Raw genomic sequence first — 17,142 nt, forward strand, 5'->3', positions numbered from 1 at the left:
GGCAGATCAAAGCCCTTGTTTATTTCACCCCCAACTTCCAACTTTAACACTATGAAAAAGAAGATTCTCCATCACATCAAATTTGCGGTACATACATGGAGTACTAAATGTAGATGAAATTAAAAACTAATTGCACAGTTTTGTTGTACTTTGCGAGACGAATCTTTTGAGCCTAATTAGTCAATGTTTGGACAATAATTCACAAATACAAACGAAACGCTACAGCGTGCTACAGTGCCGGCACAGTAATTTTGGCACTCCCAATTTTGGCAACTAAACACGAGAGCATGCAAGAGAGAGGGCCGGGTGGCGTTTCATCGGAGGTTTACGGTGGGACTCTCGCGATCGGACGGTCGCGTTCAGTTCCTGGATTATACTTGAGTTGTGTGTTTGGTTTAGGGGTGGAGTTGGGTTGGAACGGGTTCGACTCTATGAGCCCCGTTTAGTTGAAAATGCATTTGGGTTGGGTTGGACCCACGAGGGAATATTCGGGTGTGTTTGGTTACCGGGTTGATGTGGGTCAGAACGGGTTCGACCCCATCATCCTGCGTTTTGTTGGAAATGGAGTGGGTTAGTTTCGTCCCTCTAAGGAATAATTTCCGTAGATGCGGGTCGAATGCGTCCGCCCAAAACGAGCGGACGTACTCGACCCGCACGGACGCCGTGTGCGTCCGTCCGCGCGCGTGTTCCTTCGTGCGCGGGAGGAGTTGGCCTGGCGCGGGGGCGGCTAGCGGGAAGGAAGCGGCGGCCAGCGCCGGGCGGCGCGGAGGAGGCGCCCGACGCCGGGTGGGGAGGAGGCAGGGGCCGGCGTGGGAGCGACGCGGAGGTGGCCGGGAAGGCGACAGTCGGCGCAGAGGCAGCTAGGGAGGAGGCACCCGACGTCGGGGCGGGGAGGAGGAAGCAGGCGGCGCCGGGCGGGGAGGCGGGGGCCGGCGCGGGGAGCAGGCCGGCGGGGAGGAGCAGGCTGGGGCAGGGAGAAAGAAGATAAAGTGGGAAAAAAATAAAAGAGGATGACAGGTGGGCCCGTAGCTAACAGGTGGGTCCATTGTTAACAGTGTTAAAATGGCATCCATCCCATCCCTTTCAGCCATTCAACCAAACAAAAAACTGGAACGAACCCGTCCCTCTCCATCCCTCATCCAAACACGAGATGGGTCGACCCCAACCCACAAAAAGGGATCGGCTCCAACCCAACCCACATCGTTCCAAAACCAAACACATGCTTCCTCCTAGATGTGGGTCGAATGCATCCACCCCAAAACGAGCGGACGCACTCGACCCACATCAACATCGTGGCTCTTCGTTTGTGCGTGCAGGCGAGTCGTGATCGTCGAACTCAGAAAGGCAGACGGCGTAGGCCGGGAGCAGGCGAAGGCAGCCGTGGTCAGCGAACTTGGAGAGGCAGACGGAGAAGTCGAATGACCGGGCCGCCTTCTCCTTCCCCTTCCTGTTGGCCGCGGCGGCAGCGGATGCGGCGCTAGACAGCTCGGCATACGCGAACTCCAGCAACACGTCGATGGCGGCCTGGCCGAGCCCGCCGCCGCCGGCCCCGTCCTCGTGGCCCGGGAAGAAGAGGTGCTGCAGCCGGTGCTCCACGCCGCCGGCGCTGGTGTGGTGGGTCTTGACTCTTGAGGAAGAGGCGGCGAAGCACGTGGAGCAAGCCCGAGACGAGCAGCATCACGGCAAGCACCACCGCGACGAATAGCAACGCGGGCGTGATCCTCGCGGCCATCATCGACGCCGCAGTAGCGGCCGCTAGGGGCGACTCCCTCCCCGCCGTGGCCGGAGCGTCCTCCGCCGGCGCCGAAGCCTCCTCCAAAACGCGCGAGAATCCATCCCCATCGTCGCTGCCGCCCAAGAAGTAGTAGTGCCCACTAGTGTCTGGTCCCGCTCTCCTGCGCACGGAACCAGCCGCCCGCCCTCTTCACCCTGGCCGCGAGTGGAGGGAGGATGAAGGAGATAAGGTGAGGTAAAAAAAAAGATGACAGGTGGGATCTATTGCTAACGGTGTTAAAATGTCATCCATTCCATCCCTCTCAACCCATTCAACCAAACAAAAGAGGAATCCATCCCTTTTATCCAAACACGAGATCCAAACACGAGATAGGTTGAACCTAACTCATAAAATCCATCCCTTTTATCTAAACACGAGATAGGTTGAACCTAACCTATAAAAGTAGGATAAACCCGATCCAGAAAAGTGGGATAAACCAAACCCGTTCCACTCCATCCAAAACAGCACTTGCTTATTAAACGCGGGGGAAAGGACACGGCGCAAATGCCAACAGACTGGGACCCGGGCCCGGGCCCGGGCCTAGCGTACACTGTGGCGTCTATGTGCATGCGTCTCGTTCGTACTTCGGCGCAGGAAGCCACGGCGTATAGCAGAGGGATTCCTCCAAGGCTCCAACAATCGATCAGCTAGATGCAAGCAACTTTGCTGTATGTTACAGGATACTGCTTTGTTGGGAATTATCGACACCCGGGTGTATGTATCTCTGTGGCTGCCAAACTAATCCACACCGGATGCTAGACATGCATGTCACGACTTTTTAGGCGGAGAGTACTAAAACAGTTCCGGCTGATGGAGCGGCTCCTCTGGTAAAGCTGAACTCGTTTTGAAGACTCCTATTTTCAATTTATAAATAGAACTTGTTAAATGATCCATGTGCCCTTATCTATTTGATTTGATCGTACAGATGACTCTTTAGTTTTTTCCTTAATAAGATTTCATATAAAATGAAAAGATTATTAAATAGACTAATGAGTATAACTATAAATTAACCCTGTTTTTAATTCCTTTTTAATTATCCTATAGCACCGTTAGAGGCCCATAGCGTTAGGCCCATCAAAGCTGTTATCGCCAACCCATCTTGAAGCATCATCGGTCATCATCAGTCCCTGTCCCTGCCTTATCCATACGGCCAGCAAACAGCTAACACACGCCGTCGTCTCTTTCCTCGCGAAGAACAGGTATCTCCCCCGCGCAGGTCCCGTTCGGCATCCGCGGCGCTGGTCCCACACCGCCCCATTCCCTCGCCGCCGGGCCGCATAGGCAGCTACCTGCGCGAGCGCTCCGCCGTTGCTGCTGCTCCACGCACCGCCCTTACTGCTGCTCTGCGCACCGCCGGTGATCCCCGGCCACGCCCTCCGGCCCCGGCTTTGCTCCGCCGCTACAGTTGCCCGGCCGCTGCTCCGCCACAGCTGCAGGTGTCCGGCCGTGCGCGCCATAGGGCCAGGTGAGTGGGGAGGCTAGGTGGCATTTTGGGGTGAAAATTAGGTGAATTCCGGGGGCATTTTGGTACCGCTAAATGCGAGGACAGGGTAGGAGCCGGGGGGAAGCTGTTTTCAGGTAAAGTTCTACCAAATGGAGCCTATAGCTTTGCCATACACACTGCTCTTTATTTCATCTGTCAGACATTGGCCATAGTTCAGCGAGGAAGCGTGGCATCATGTGGAACGTAACGAAACATCAGTGTACACACATACGTTGCGGCACTCGCAGTTTCCAAACTGTGGCTGTACAAACCATTGGCCCTTCTGCTGCTGAATTTTGCACGAGGTCTGATACCTATGATATGCATACCCAACATAGACAGCCCTCACGACCTCGTACGTACACATGGTACACTACCTGGGACGCGTACTTTTACTTGGCAACGTACTTCGCGAGACCCAAGTGTGCGGGTCGGCACTGGCGCGCCCGCGGATCGCGTCCTGTGGTACCGACGATTTTTTGGTGGCCCCTTGGCCTGGCTGGGAAACATGCTGCTACTGTATGCCTGTGCGACACAAACAGTTGCAGCACTAGTCGTCGTCGACGCCCCGAGGGGCGCCAGTGACCCGTGCATGCTGCTGCTAGCCTGCTACGGCCTACGGCAGCAAAACCTGGCCCCCCTGGCCGGCTGGCCCGGGCAGTGTGTAGACGGCAGAGAGATCCGACCGACTCGACTACTGTGGCGCCCCAGTGCAGTACCCGCATGGATGGGCACTGTAAGAGCTGCCCCACGCACACGGCACACTCGTCCCGTCGTCCGGTCAACAAAGACGTGTGCGTGGAAAGGCGTGGGATGCGGAGGAGCAGGGCAGGGTCAGGTTGGCCGGCCAAGTGGTTGGTTGGCCATGCGTCGCGCAGGCTCGCGGTGGCGCGGTGCGGTGCTAGTGGGCGGCAAGCGGGTGCGGGCAGGCAGGCTGGCCAGCAGGGGCAGGATAGAGGCCAGGAGGGAGTCCAGCAGTGCCGCAGGCGCTCGGGTTTCCAAAGGGCAAAGGCGAGGGTGCGAGACCAGAGACCAGAACGCACAGCACACTTCCGGGCAGGATGCTGGCAAGGCGCCAGGCGACCACATGCCGGTAATGCCACATGTGTGCTGTTCCGAGGGTCCGGCTGGAGAGCGTGCGTGGTGCTGTTGCACTTTCACTCTCTGTCGCAGTGCCGCTGCATGAGCTCGTACGTCGTCGGTTGGAGGCTGCAGCAGACCGCAAATCATTCGCGGGCTCTTTCTTGGTGCACAAAACGTGCAGGAGAGAGGGGGCTTCGAGGATTTAGGCCCAGAAAAGTGGCCAGGCCCAAGTACTCCCGGCAGCATATCTAACCACGACCAAATCGAGCCCTATAAGGGGCTAATTTGGAAGCCCAAAATCCCCCCGGATCCCGGCCTTTTCCCCAGCCCGGCGCTCCCCGTGAAATTGCGGCACGGGCCAAAAAATTTCGGCATTTGGAAGCCCACGCGAACAGACTCCCCCACCCGACCCACCCGTTTTCCATGGGGCAAACCTATCCCACCTTCGGACGTCGGGCGCGTCCTCCCCGTCCTCCCTCTCGCGATGCGCCGCCTCCGCCTCCCTTCGCGCCGCTCCGCTTCCCTCCGCGCCGCTCCGCCTCCCTACGGCTCGCCGCCGCCGCTCCGCACGGCGGCGACGGAGATGCCACCACGCGCCGCTCGCTCGACCCTGAGTCCCGACGTCCAGGCCCCATCCGCGTCATCCTCCGCTCCTCCCCGCGGGGTCACCGCCGCCCGCCTCCCCGACCCCGACGTGTCGTCGTTCACACTGGCCGCCTGGCTCCCGACCAGCGCCTCCCCCCGCGTTGCTGTCCAATTCCAGAAGTCCAGCGCCTTAGGCTCCGCGTTGCCGCCGTGCTCGTCCCTCGCCGGCTTCTTCCTCGTCTCCGTCACCGGCCTCGCGACCGCCACCACCTCCGTTCGAGCTTCAAGATCTACTCCAGGTTAGCTCCAAGAACCCGTCCAAGTTCCTCTCCTAGGTCTGACCTAGGTCTGATTCGTACAGTTTCTGTAGAAGTTGTCATCAGGAGTCTCATGTCAGTAGAGACCTTGCTTTTAACCCGGGAGTTTCGTGTTCATACAGCAAAAGAAATATCCATGCCACCCAGATTAGAGAGCAAACATAAGCCGCTATTTTTTCCCCAAATTATGATATGTGGTGCAAATCTGTTCTCCATTTTGTTCTTGATGGCATTCGTTTAGTCTTACTACTGAACTTGTCTATTTTCTAACTGTTGCTCCCGTTCTGGTCATCTGTAAAACAGGTCTTAGACAACCTGTACATTTTGAATGCATGATTGTTTGCTATCCTTTGCTTGGCCTATCATTCTAGCTAATGACTGTGCACTTACGCAGCTTGGATCCCTCTAATTCTGTAGGACATATTATAGTTTCTATATGGAATCATCGTTCATGGTTTCTGGTAGTTTTGTTCAGTTGTATGTTTTCACTTGAGCAGTTTTAGCCTATCTACAATTGTTAGTTTTAGTTAGCTGCCAATGAAATACCTCATTAACTTAATGCAGCTTTTTTATATATAAATTTATAAAAAAGTATATAGAACTCTTCTTTTATGTATTGCAGTTCAGAGAATTCATCTTTTATTTTTGGCACATCAATTATAATTCTTGTTTTTAGTTATATTATATCCTAGTTAATAATATTATCCCTATTCCCTATATAACAGATAATGGCCGGTTCTTGGGAGGAGGATGTTAGGCAGTTCATGTTAGATGAGGAAGAATTGGACGATGAACTTTTCTTTGTTATTGTCCCCGCTGTCATGTCGTGTCTCTATGATGAAAAGATGTCATAACACACATCATCTCTTCCTGGTGCCACAAAGGTCAAAGAAATCCTCGAAGGCCACGAAAATTGGTGCAAGTCAGAGTTTAGAATGGAGGTTGAGATTTTTAGAGCTATAGCAAATCTTCTCAGAGCAGAAAACTTATTATGCGACACACACGGTGTTAAGATTGAGGAGCAATTAGGAATATTTTTGTTCATGCTCTCCCACAATGCTAGAATTCCAACACTGAAGAAAGCATTCCAATACAGCGGTGAGACAATTCATAGGAAAGTCAATGAGGTCTTCGATATAATTCCAACATTGACTCATAGATTCATCAAGCTTCCAAATCCAAACCAAACACATGCTAAGATTTTATCAAACCCTCGGTTCATGCTGTTCTTCCAGGTTAGTCATATATGCTGCTTGCCCTTGTATCATTCCAAACACACTATTCCAACAATATTAGGTTCCTTTTTACGTGCAAAATTGCATTGGCGCCATCGACGGGACGCATATCCCTATTACTATCAATGAAGATAAGGCCCCTCCTTTTAGAAACAGAAAAGGGACATTATCTCATAATGTTATGTTCGCTTGTGACTTTGATCTCAAATTCACTTTCATCTCTAGTGGGTGGGAAGGATCTGCGTCTGATGCAGGAGTCCTACGTTATGCTCTTACGAAGGGATTTCATGTACCACCAGGGAAATTCTACCTTGTAGATGGTGGATATGCTAACACTCCATCATTCATAACACCGTACCGAGGAGTTAGTTACCACCTTGGCGAGTTTAGAAGGCGTGGATCATCGCAGAGAAATGAGTATGCAAACTAAAAGGAGTTGTTTAATCATCGGCATGCACAACTTCGGAATCATATTGAAAGGGCATTTGGGGTGTTGAAAAAATGGTTTCCAATTCTGAAAGTGGGAACACACTATTCAATTGAGACTTAGATCAAGATTCCTGCAGCAGCAGCGGTATTTCACAATATAATTAGAGCGCACAATGGGCAAGATAATTGGCTAGATCACCAACCACAATATATCAATCCAACCACTTTTGTTGATATGCCGGAGGGGGATAACAGTTATCCAAGTGAGATAGAATCGAGTGATGGCAACACATTACGAGATCAAATCGCGCAAGTGATGTGGGCTGCCTATAATAATTAGATGGTAATTTGGAGCATTGTCAGCATTTTATCTTACATTTATATTTCTAGAATTTTAGCTTATATTTATCTTTCACCATTTTTTAGCAATGTCAACATCCCAGGGTACAAGGGCTGTATGGAGCTACACGTATGAGAAAGGGCTGGTGGATGTAATGAAAGAGCATGTCAATATCCCAATGTATAGGGCACAAAATGGCTGGACAACTGAAGGTTGGAGGAATATCACAATCAAATTCAATGATATGTTTCTAACGACACATTTTATAAAGCAACAAGTGCAAGAAAAGGAGAAAGAGCTAAAAGGAAGTTATAAGATAATAAAAGAATCGAGGAAAAGTGGTGTTGGCTGGAACGACACTTTGGGTACGATCATTGCAGAGCTAAATGGTTGGGAAAAGTTGATTAAGATTAGGTCTCTTAAATGGAGAATCAACTTTATATAACAGCCATTTATATAACAGCTAACCTTTATACAAACCATCTAATTATATATTTTTTTTACTTCAATATGATAACCACAAAGTTGCCAAGTTCCGCAAGAAGCCATTTACTTTATATAACAGCTTGGAATTATTGTATGAAGGTAATGCTTTCATCTTGCTGTTCATTGCTTCTGTTCTTGTTTTAGTGCTGTTCTTGTTTTTTACAAGTGTGCTCTTTATTTTATTCAGCTCATCTGTGCTGCAATAAGAGTATTCAGAACTGTCATGAATTTTTGTAAGCTTAGATTCTAATGTGATAACGCAGTTAAATTCTTACTCCTTTCTAGCTGCCATACCATGAATTTTAGAACATTGACAATATATTAATGACACATGGCTAGCTGATAGAGAACAAAGGGAATTTCATTTCAATATTTATATATGATGTATATCCCGTGACCATCTAAACACATCATTTTCTACATGAAACTTAGTGTAGTTTGCTGAATAAGCTATTTGAGTTATCCAATGGCTGTGGGTGCTTCAAGTACTCATTATGTTGCTAGCTGCATCAGTTGGTGGTTGGGTATTGCCATTAATTGAAGACCACTGCACTACATATATTTGAGATCAATGGCCTGTGTGTGTGCTCTCTATCCCCTAGTGTGGTATAGATGAGATCTTTCTCATTCAGAATGCACAAAAATAGTTAAAGATATCTCATCTGTTATGTTCAGTCAATCGTTAGGCATTTAAGAGTTCTCCAAGCATAGGCAAGGGCTCTCCCTATCACAAGCAAAATGTATAACTGATTTTTCAGCGTTCAATGAAAGCCACCTAAGAGTGTATCTCTGGTGTGTATTAATAGGAAGTATAGCCACTGAAGATTTGAATTTTACATCAACCGAGCCACCTAACATGATGGCACGACCTCCAATTGAAAGAAGTCACTCTGAGCAAAGTACGCAGAACACGACTGTTGGCTCTGATTCTGTTGGCATCAATTTTGGTACAAATCCTTTTACTCAAATTGAGGGCCCAGATGTGCAATCTGCACCACCCTATCTCAATCTAGAGGAGGAGCAACAAAGTGCTAGTGGAAAAAAATGCAAACAAAGTTAAATGGCAGCTAAACTCAGCGAATTCATAGACTTGAGAAAAATCCAAATGGAGAAAAATCAGGAAAACTAGATGAGAAGAAGAAAAAAGAAGATGACTATTCTGTAGAAAAGTGCATTGCTGTTGTGGATAGCATAGAAGACCTAACTATTGAGCAGAAGGCAGATGCTAATGAGCTCTTTCAATCTGAGATGAATCGACAGATATTTATGATGACCAAAAATCCAGCTGTTCGACTAGTTTGGCTAAACAAAAAAATTTCACAGGTATGTTTGCTTGTCTCAGTTTTCTCCTCTTCTTCTAGCATTATTCCTTAAATTCTATTGCAAAATGTTTTAATCTGTTGTGCTTTTACTCCTTTCATAAATGCTAGCTCTTTTCATGCTTTCAACCTTTACTCTTGTACTAGAAGCCTGATTACTTTTTAGATATTCTACTTTTTAGATATTCTACTTTTTAGACAGCTTCTTCTTTGTCATGCTGATTTTCTAAGATGTAGAGTTGATAGCAGCCTTCATGTCAATTGGTGTTGGGGTTTTGGGTTCATCCTGAAGGGCCTCCTGTTTGGTGTGTGTAGTGTGAACATTGTGTGTAGTCTGAACATTTGAACATAGTATAAAATCTTGTATATCGAGATGCACTGAATATATGTCTCACACATCATCTAGCACAACAAGTTGTTTGGATTTCTGGTCCTACTCTTGATTTCTGCAATTAGAATGACCAATGATAGATTCTTAGCATGTGTCTGTTGTTTGGAATTCTTGCTTAGGCATATTTTGCAAGCAAATGTTGCATTATCTTGTTCTTGTCCTTTTACATGTTGGTTCCGTTACTCAAAGCATGTTGGTTCAGAGTTGACAACTTCTACATTGTCACAAGTGTTGTTGGTTTATGGAGAATGGGAACTGTATTGTCTCCTATTTATCTGTGGATGATTGCTACCACCAATTTAGGCGGTTGTTCCTTCAGGTCATATGGTTCCAAATGGCATTATGTGATCCTTGTGGTACGAAACAGGTGGCATTATGAGAGCGTATTGTAGATGGCATTGGCTTGGAGGCAAAGTACAAGTGAACCAAAGCGGTATTTTTGTGTTACTTGTAGAGGACTTGGCGGAAGCAACACATGATAAGAGAAAAGAGAAAAGTGAAGTGGCCTTCATCATTCGCATCTGAGAAACGTTCAAAATCATAGCTAGATTTTGCTCCTCCTGTCTGTCAATTTTTATATACATGCACCTCCTATTTGTCCATTTTTTATGCTACTGGCATCTATGTAATATATTGGTGTGTGAGCTGAAGGACTATAATTTAAATATTGGTGCAGATTTTAGCTTTCAGTTTATATTGCTAAGACAGATCACTTGTTTTATCTTTCAATTTATATTTTACAGTACGATGTCAATTTGAATGTTCATTTGGAGTTTCAGAATATTGGGCATGTGCAATTTATTGCTTACAGCAAGCAAGCTCATAATCAATATAGTCATGATATGCAAGTTTGTTACCCAGAGCAGGGGACACCTGGGTACTTTGGCCTTGCTTCCAAATAGCGACAGGGAAGGGGACATGGAAAGGAGAATGGCTCCTGTGGATACGACCGGCCAATGATATCCCCGTCGGGGGTTTGCTACCCAGGGCAAAGCTGGCCCATGTTCCCAAAGTAGGCCTAAAGGAAAAAAAAGTCCGCCGTCTCCGTCGTTCCCTCGGAGGGCCTACGACGGTACGACGATTATTAGATCTCTGAGCTTTTGTAGACACAACAAGCATGCATGTTTCAGAAATTACATATGGGGCAAGTACGACTACGCAAGACCGCAGAGCAATTGTCCTTGTGCGTTCACCTTTTTTACTCCCTCACCTGTTAACTCTCAGGCCAGTATTTCATTTGATGGATCTCGGAAGAGCAAGAAACAGAAAGCAAGCGATTAACGGATCAGGTGACGCCGACGATCGATCCCATATGCAAATGTACACTAGTCCTGATCTTCCACTCGAGCACAAGCTAATCAATCCACGTGACGTGGGTGACGCCGCACCCCTAGGCCTAGAGGCCGGCTTCACTGGGAAGGAAGCAACGCTGGATATCCACGTCACGTATGCGAGCACACCTATATGCCAGCTCACCGCCATCTCCATTTCGGCAGGAGGGGGCCACGGTCCACGCGCCGCCATGCCCGCAACGCATGGGAAGGAAGGGATCGGATAGGCATCCAGGAGGACGGGACAAAACAAACCGCAACTTTGCAAGCTGGAAACCCTTCTCTTTTTAAAAAGACAATTTGCAGTAAGCGCTCATCGATCAGGATCATCAGAAAGTGGGAGTTCATCAGACCTTGATGCGATATATTTTTTTCTTTTTTGATTCGTTCAGTTAAGAGTGTTCTCCGAGTATAGTGTATCCCGTGGTTAGCCGGCTACTGCACTTAATTACTTTTTTCTATAAAACTACTCGACCAACCTTATAGAAACCACTATGTGACATCGTAAATAGTACAACAAAAATGTACAACGTTCTCATATTGAGCCTGAACATTCTCCTCCTTTTTTCCCCCTCAGATAGAACGAAATAGGCAAATAGATTAGTTCCTACAGTACATTTATTAGTAAAAAAATGTCGATGTTCCCCATTTGTTTCTGACCCCTGCCGTCATTTTCTAATCATGATAACTTGTGTAGCAAACAACTCGTTGGTCACCAAAATCTAATCATGACGGTATGAATAGCTGTGCGAACCGCTTTTCCACTTGTCAGTTTCATACTAATTATGAGTATTAAACATAGTCTAATTATAAAACTAATTGCATATATGGAGTCTAATTCGCGAGACGAATCTATTAAGCCTAATTAGTCCATGATTTGACAATGTAATGCTATAGTAACCATTTGCTAATGATGGATTAATTAGCCTTAATAGATTCGTCTCGCGAATTAGACTCCATCTGTGCAATTAATTTTATAATTAGCTCATGTTTAGTCCTCCTAATTAGCATCCGAACATCCGATGTGACCCTGCTAAAGTTTAGCATCTCGTATCCAAACACCCCCTGAATCAACCTTACGTTGGGTGATGCACATCAAAATTCTAACGAGTTCTAATGGAACGGATTAGCCTAGCAGAAGGGGAAATGAGAAGAATAAAAACATGGATTATGGTTGATTAGGATTAGTATGTTCCTTTCCCTTTTTGATCAGAAAAACTCATGAGGGTTGCACAAAGATGAAACTTTGCTTGATTGGCTGGTTTGGACCTTGCCTCGCGTAGCCACGGACATTTTGGGGTTAAACCCTTGGACCATCTCATCAACTCCCAACAAAAATATTTTATTAACGTAAACGAGTTTCATTTAATTATTTCCGGTGATTTTGAAATTATGATGCTCCTCAAGTTTTGGTACGAAACCTTAAACACTTTTCCGAGTTACACACTCTAATGTTTAATTTTTAGGATTATTGTTCAGTCCTAGTTAACTCTACTCGTTAAATTTGTGGAAACTCAATCGCTACTGGAAACTGGAATTTTCTTATGTGCTAGGCATTTTTTTTAAGCGTTACCATAAAGACTCACATGGAAATACTAATTACCTTCGGATTAATTAACTACAGGAAAATTGTAATTACCTTATCCATTCCTCGGAATGCACATGAAGTTAGAACTACTTTTGGGTTTATGTCGGACTCGCAAGGTAGTTGTTTGTGATTTTCCTGGCAGTTTTCTCTACTATTTCCTTGACAGATCTAGGCACAAGGAAATTCCGATTTCCCATAGTGAATTATGTTTCGCTGAGAAGACAATGATTTCATCTCATTGTAGGACACGACTGTTTTTCTTGATTACTTAGAGAAACGACAAATACAGTATGCTCACTCTGGAGTTAAGGACATACTACTCATCGTTCTCGCTGATTGAAGGATGACCCAATGATTTCGTCTCACGGGAAAGGACAAAGAGACATCGATCTATGCGAATCTGAAGCTATCATAGCTCAGACATCAGGGGATGTTTGTTTTCCAGGGTTAAATTTTAGTCTCTGTGATCACATTGAATGTTTGATACTGATCAGGAGTATTAAATATAGTGTAATTATAAAATTAATTGCACAGATGGATGCTAATTCACGAGACGAATCTATTAAACCTAATTAATCCATGATTTGACAATGCGGTGCTACAGTAACCATTTACTAATGATGGATTAATTAGACTTAATAGATTCGTCTCGCGAATTAGCCCATGGCTTCTGCAATTAGTTTTATAATTAGCTTGTATTTAGTTCTTCTAATTAGTATCCGAACATTTGATGTGACAAGAGCTAAACTTTAACCAAGGATCCAAACACGACCATAACCCTTTGGTCCTTGTGGCTGGACACAGCACCAACGCGTGGTCTTGAGACCATCATTCGCACCTCATTATACCACCGAGCATTCCCCAATTATTGTTCTTTGATGTGATGCGAATTTCCATCAAATCGGAGATCCATGAAACATGTATGCAACAAGAAGCCCTGCTGGAGAGTGTTGAGCCTGGCGTTTTCGTTTCAGTTTCAGTCACCCTCACAGCATAATTCAGGCCGGGGGGGACGACGCCGCCGAGATGTCTTCTGCCAGGTGGTGCCCCTGGACACCATCAGCGCGGCTGGTTGATTGAGCCGTACAAGGCTCTGATTGGCGGCAACAGATGAACGGGCTGCAGCTGTTCGGGGGTAAAGAGTAGTTAAACTGTAAGAACGACGTCATCAAGCTCTATTTTTCTTGAGAGCAAGATCTTCCAAAGTGCCAGATGGGCTAAGGTGTTTGGTCTGGTGGTCCCACGAGGTCCATGTGTGTGTGCACGCGCGGTTCCTGTATGATGGGTTCGATCTTGCTTGTATGCTAATGAATGATGCAATCAGTGTGACTAGCTCGCTCAGTTTACTCGAAGTCAACGTGGTGTAGCATCAAGGCAGGGGTGTTTGGTTTTTTAGGCCAACCTAAAATTACTGTCACATCGAATGTTTATAAACTAATTGGGAGTATTAAATATAGATTAATTACAAAACCAATTGCACAGATGAAGGTTAATTTGCGAGATAAATCTATTAAGCCTAATTAGTCCATGATTTGACAATGTGATGCTACAATAAACATGTGTTAATCATGCATTAATTAGGCTTACTAGATTCGTCTCGCGTAGCCTCTATCTGTGTAATTAGTTTTATAATTAACTCATATTTAGTTCTTCTAATTAACCTCCAAAGATTTGATTGACATGAACTAGACTTTAACTTAAGGATCCAAAACACCCCCTTGCTAACATTTCAATTGAAAATATCCTACTATACTTTGCCCATTTGTTACTATGCACGGACACAATCACACAAATGTGTCGCGTGCTCGCCAGACACGCGCGGCAACCCCCATGGGACCGAGACCACGCCGGCATGCGCAGAGCCACCAACATTCGTGACTGGCCCCGCCGCCGGCTCACGCGCACGCTACCGCCGGAGCCTTTTCACCGGAACGCCCGGGGTTGCCCTGCTCCGCAGGTCGCACGCGTCGCCCGGCCGGCTGTCCTCCGCCTCATGGCACTTGGCACATACCACAGTGGCACGCGGGCACGCGGCTGCGTGCTGCAACCCTTGAGGAACACACTACTTCTACATGGCAGAGGGCACTACTGGCACGTACTCTCCAGAGTCCAGACACACATGCTGCTCCAGCTCCAGCTAACCACCATCATTAAGCCCCGAGCACGACGACAAAACCACCACGCCACTGTTTTAATAAGCGAAACAACATCACATCACCAGCGCTACATGGCAGCTAGCTGGGTAGCAGTGTGCAGTGCCACTCCTGCATCGAGTACTTGAAGCCCCCCTATAAATAGGACAGATACATGTTGCAACCCGACACAGACACGATCGAGCCACCGAAGTCGATCGCACACACCCCAGCCGCCCAGCGAGCGACGTAGATAGATATGCTCCCTGCTGCCGTGGCGGGCATGCTGCCGCGGCGGCAGTCCATCGCCAGGGCCTCCGTCTCGGCGCTGGTGGCCGCGCTGCCGCTGCTCTACGTGTCGCTGCTGCGCCCGCCGCCGGCCGCGCTGGCCGGGGACACCGCCTTCTGGTTCCTCATGTCCAACTGCGTCATTGCCGCCATCGTCGCCACCTCCGGCGACGCCGGTACGCTCCTCTTCAGGTCCGCGCCCGACGGTGACCTGTACTGCGCGCCGGCCGGCCAGCCGCCGGTGGCCGCGCACGGCATTAGCAGTGACGACGCGGTGGTTCCGTTGGCCGCATCGTCCCGGGACGAGACACCCGCCGTGGATGTGGATGTGAACGCTGGGCGCGTCCAGGGAGAGGTGGCGAGCGCGGTGACAAGTAGCTACTCCGTGCACCATGCATTGCCTTCTTTGATCGAAGGCCAAGAAGAAGATGATGATGATGAAGCGATTCAGCCTGGCGTCGAGACAAACCATCCCGTCCAGAGAGGCGAAGAAAAAGAAGTAATAATCGAGCCAAGCACCGTCAAGAACAACACGGTTGAAGTAGTGGAGGCGCAAGGAGAAGAAGACGGTGATGAGGTCATCCCGCTTGCCACCATCGAGGAGGGCTCCGCACTGGCAGATCCAGCTCTAGAGCTGGAGCCATGGTCAAGGGTGCTGACAAGCACCAAGAGCCTTCCGGAGGAAGGAGCAGCTGCCGCGAGGGAAGGGCCGGGGCTCCGGCGGTCGGCAACTGTGGGCAGCAAGCCGGCGGCAGAGGAGAGCGAGTACTGGCAGCTGAGCGACGAGGAGCTCAACAGGAGGGTGGAGGACTTCATCGCGCGCTTCAACAGGGAGATGAGGCTACAGGTCGAGCAGGAGGCAGGAGTCTGATCAGTTCTAGGTAGCACGAGGCTACGGTCTCTATAGGGCTGCTACCTTGTAGAAGCTTAGAGGTGCGTAGGCTTTGTAATAATAGTATGTTGGAGTTACCATGAGTACTACCTAGGCAGATCATGTACAGTTATATAGTACATGCTGTTATATACTTCATCCTGTGCCTGTCATTAATACATACGTTTTGAACAACCAAAACAAACTAAAACTAGGTTATTTTGTTCGTCCAAAACATTTTATATTAATGACCGGAGGTAGTTCTTACGTTGTTACGGTGCTAGCCACAGTCTTAGAGGCCGGAAACATTTTCCATTTTTTTTTAAAAAAAGCACTAGGATATTGAGTTAGTTGCTCCATGAGAACGATGGATGTGGTGGTGAGAAATGGAGGGGGTAGAAAAAGAGGTGATGGACTGGTGATTGATGGATGTTTAGATTTTAACTTTAAGAGGGAGAGTAATAGTGGACGACGGAACCGTGTCGGGCAAGATCGTTGAAGATGACGAGGTGGAATGATTCAAATCTGTCCACATGAATGCCTTCACTAGCATTGCCGCTGTACTCCTACGGGACCTACCCGACTCCACAGTTGTGTTAGAGCACTGCTTATTCACCCAACTCCCTTCACCCTGTTATCTTTCTGGTTTACAAAGGTCATGCCCCAATGATAGCCGAACGCCCAAACCAGAGGAAATGGATGCCGAGGAAGAGGAAGGTGACCACTATTCTCTTTTTTTTCTTTTTTGAATCACACAGTATAGACGCACTCCAACAAGAGCATCAAACAACTCATAATGAGGCATGAAGAATGTCGATCAAGTGGCTCCAAATATTTTTCATGTTGTAATGTGTCACGAATAAACTTGCTAACGGGCTCAAATTGGACCAAATCTACACTAAATTATTATGTTATGTGTTTGAACTTCAACCCCAAAGCCCAAACACCTCCACCTTACCACTCACCTGCCAAAATCCAAATCAATCCTATTGCATAATTAAACCAAACTGTCGGTGTTTTAGACTGGCAACCCGCCTAGGGGTACCCTAGGTGGTCTTTTATGCGGTAAGGGTCGTCGAGAATCAAGGAATCAATGGTGACGCAAGGAACACGATTTAGACAGGTTCGGGCCACTAGATCGCGTAATACCCTACGTCCTGTGTGTTGGTTTGTATTTGATGAACTGGAGTTGTTGTTGAGAGGGGTCCTGCCCGCCCTTATATACACGGGAGGGCAGGGTTACAAGTCTGAGTCCTAATCGGGTACTATTACAGAGTTCTACTCGGTAAGGCCCGAGTAGTTTTCCATAAACATACTTGACTAGTCCAAGTAGGATACGCCCATCCTTATTCTGATCATGTCCGAGTACGTCCCTTAGTGGGCCATCCAAGGTCTACTCGTGGGCCTGGGGTGTATGCCCGACAAGCCCTCGAGTACTTTATAGTCGTGCGCCACAGTCTTGGGCGCTGCGGGCACTATCCGAGTAGCTA

General features: G+C 47.7%; 1 protein-coding gene and 1 pseudogene across 1 annotated transcript; both read left to right on the plus strand.

Moving 5' to 3' along the window:
• The first annotated feature begins 4,923 nt into the window (after window positions 1-4,923).
• Window positions 4,924-7,721, plus strand: LOC117835248 (uncharacterized; annotated as a pseudogene).
• Window positions 7,722-14,629: 6,908 nt separating this feature from the next.
• On the plus strand, window positions 14,630-15,829 carry LOC140221376 (uncharacterized). Its single transcript, XM_072290921.1, has one exon. It carries the CDS (start codon window positions 14,753-14,755, stop codon window positions 15,650-15,652), a length of 900 nt encoding a protein of 299 aa, XP_072147022.1. The 5' UTR covers window positions 14,630-14,752; the 3' UTR covers window positions 15,653-15,829.
• Window positions 15,830-17,142: the final 1,313 nt, after the last annotated feature.

Source organism: Setaria viridis, chromosome 9 (genome assembly GCF_005286985.2).
Source record: "Setaria viridis chromosome 9, Setaria_viridis_v4.0, whole genome shotgun sequence".
Lineage (NCBI taxonomy): Eukaryota > Viridiplantae > Streptophyta > Magnoliopsida > Poales > Poaceae > Setaria > Setaria viridis.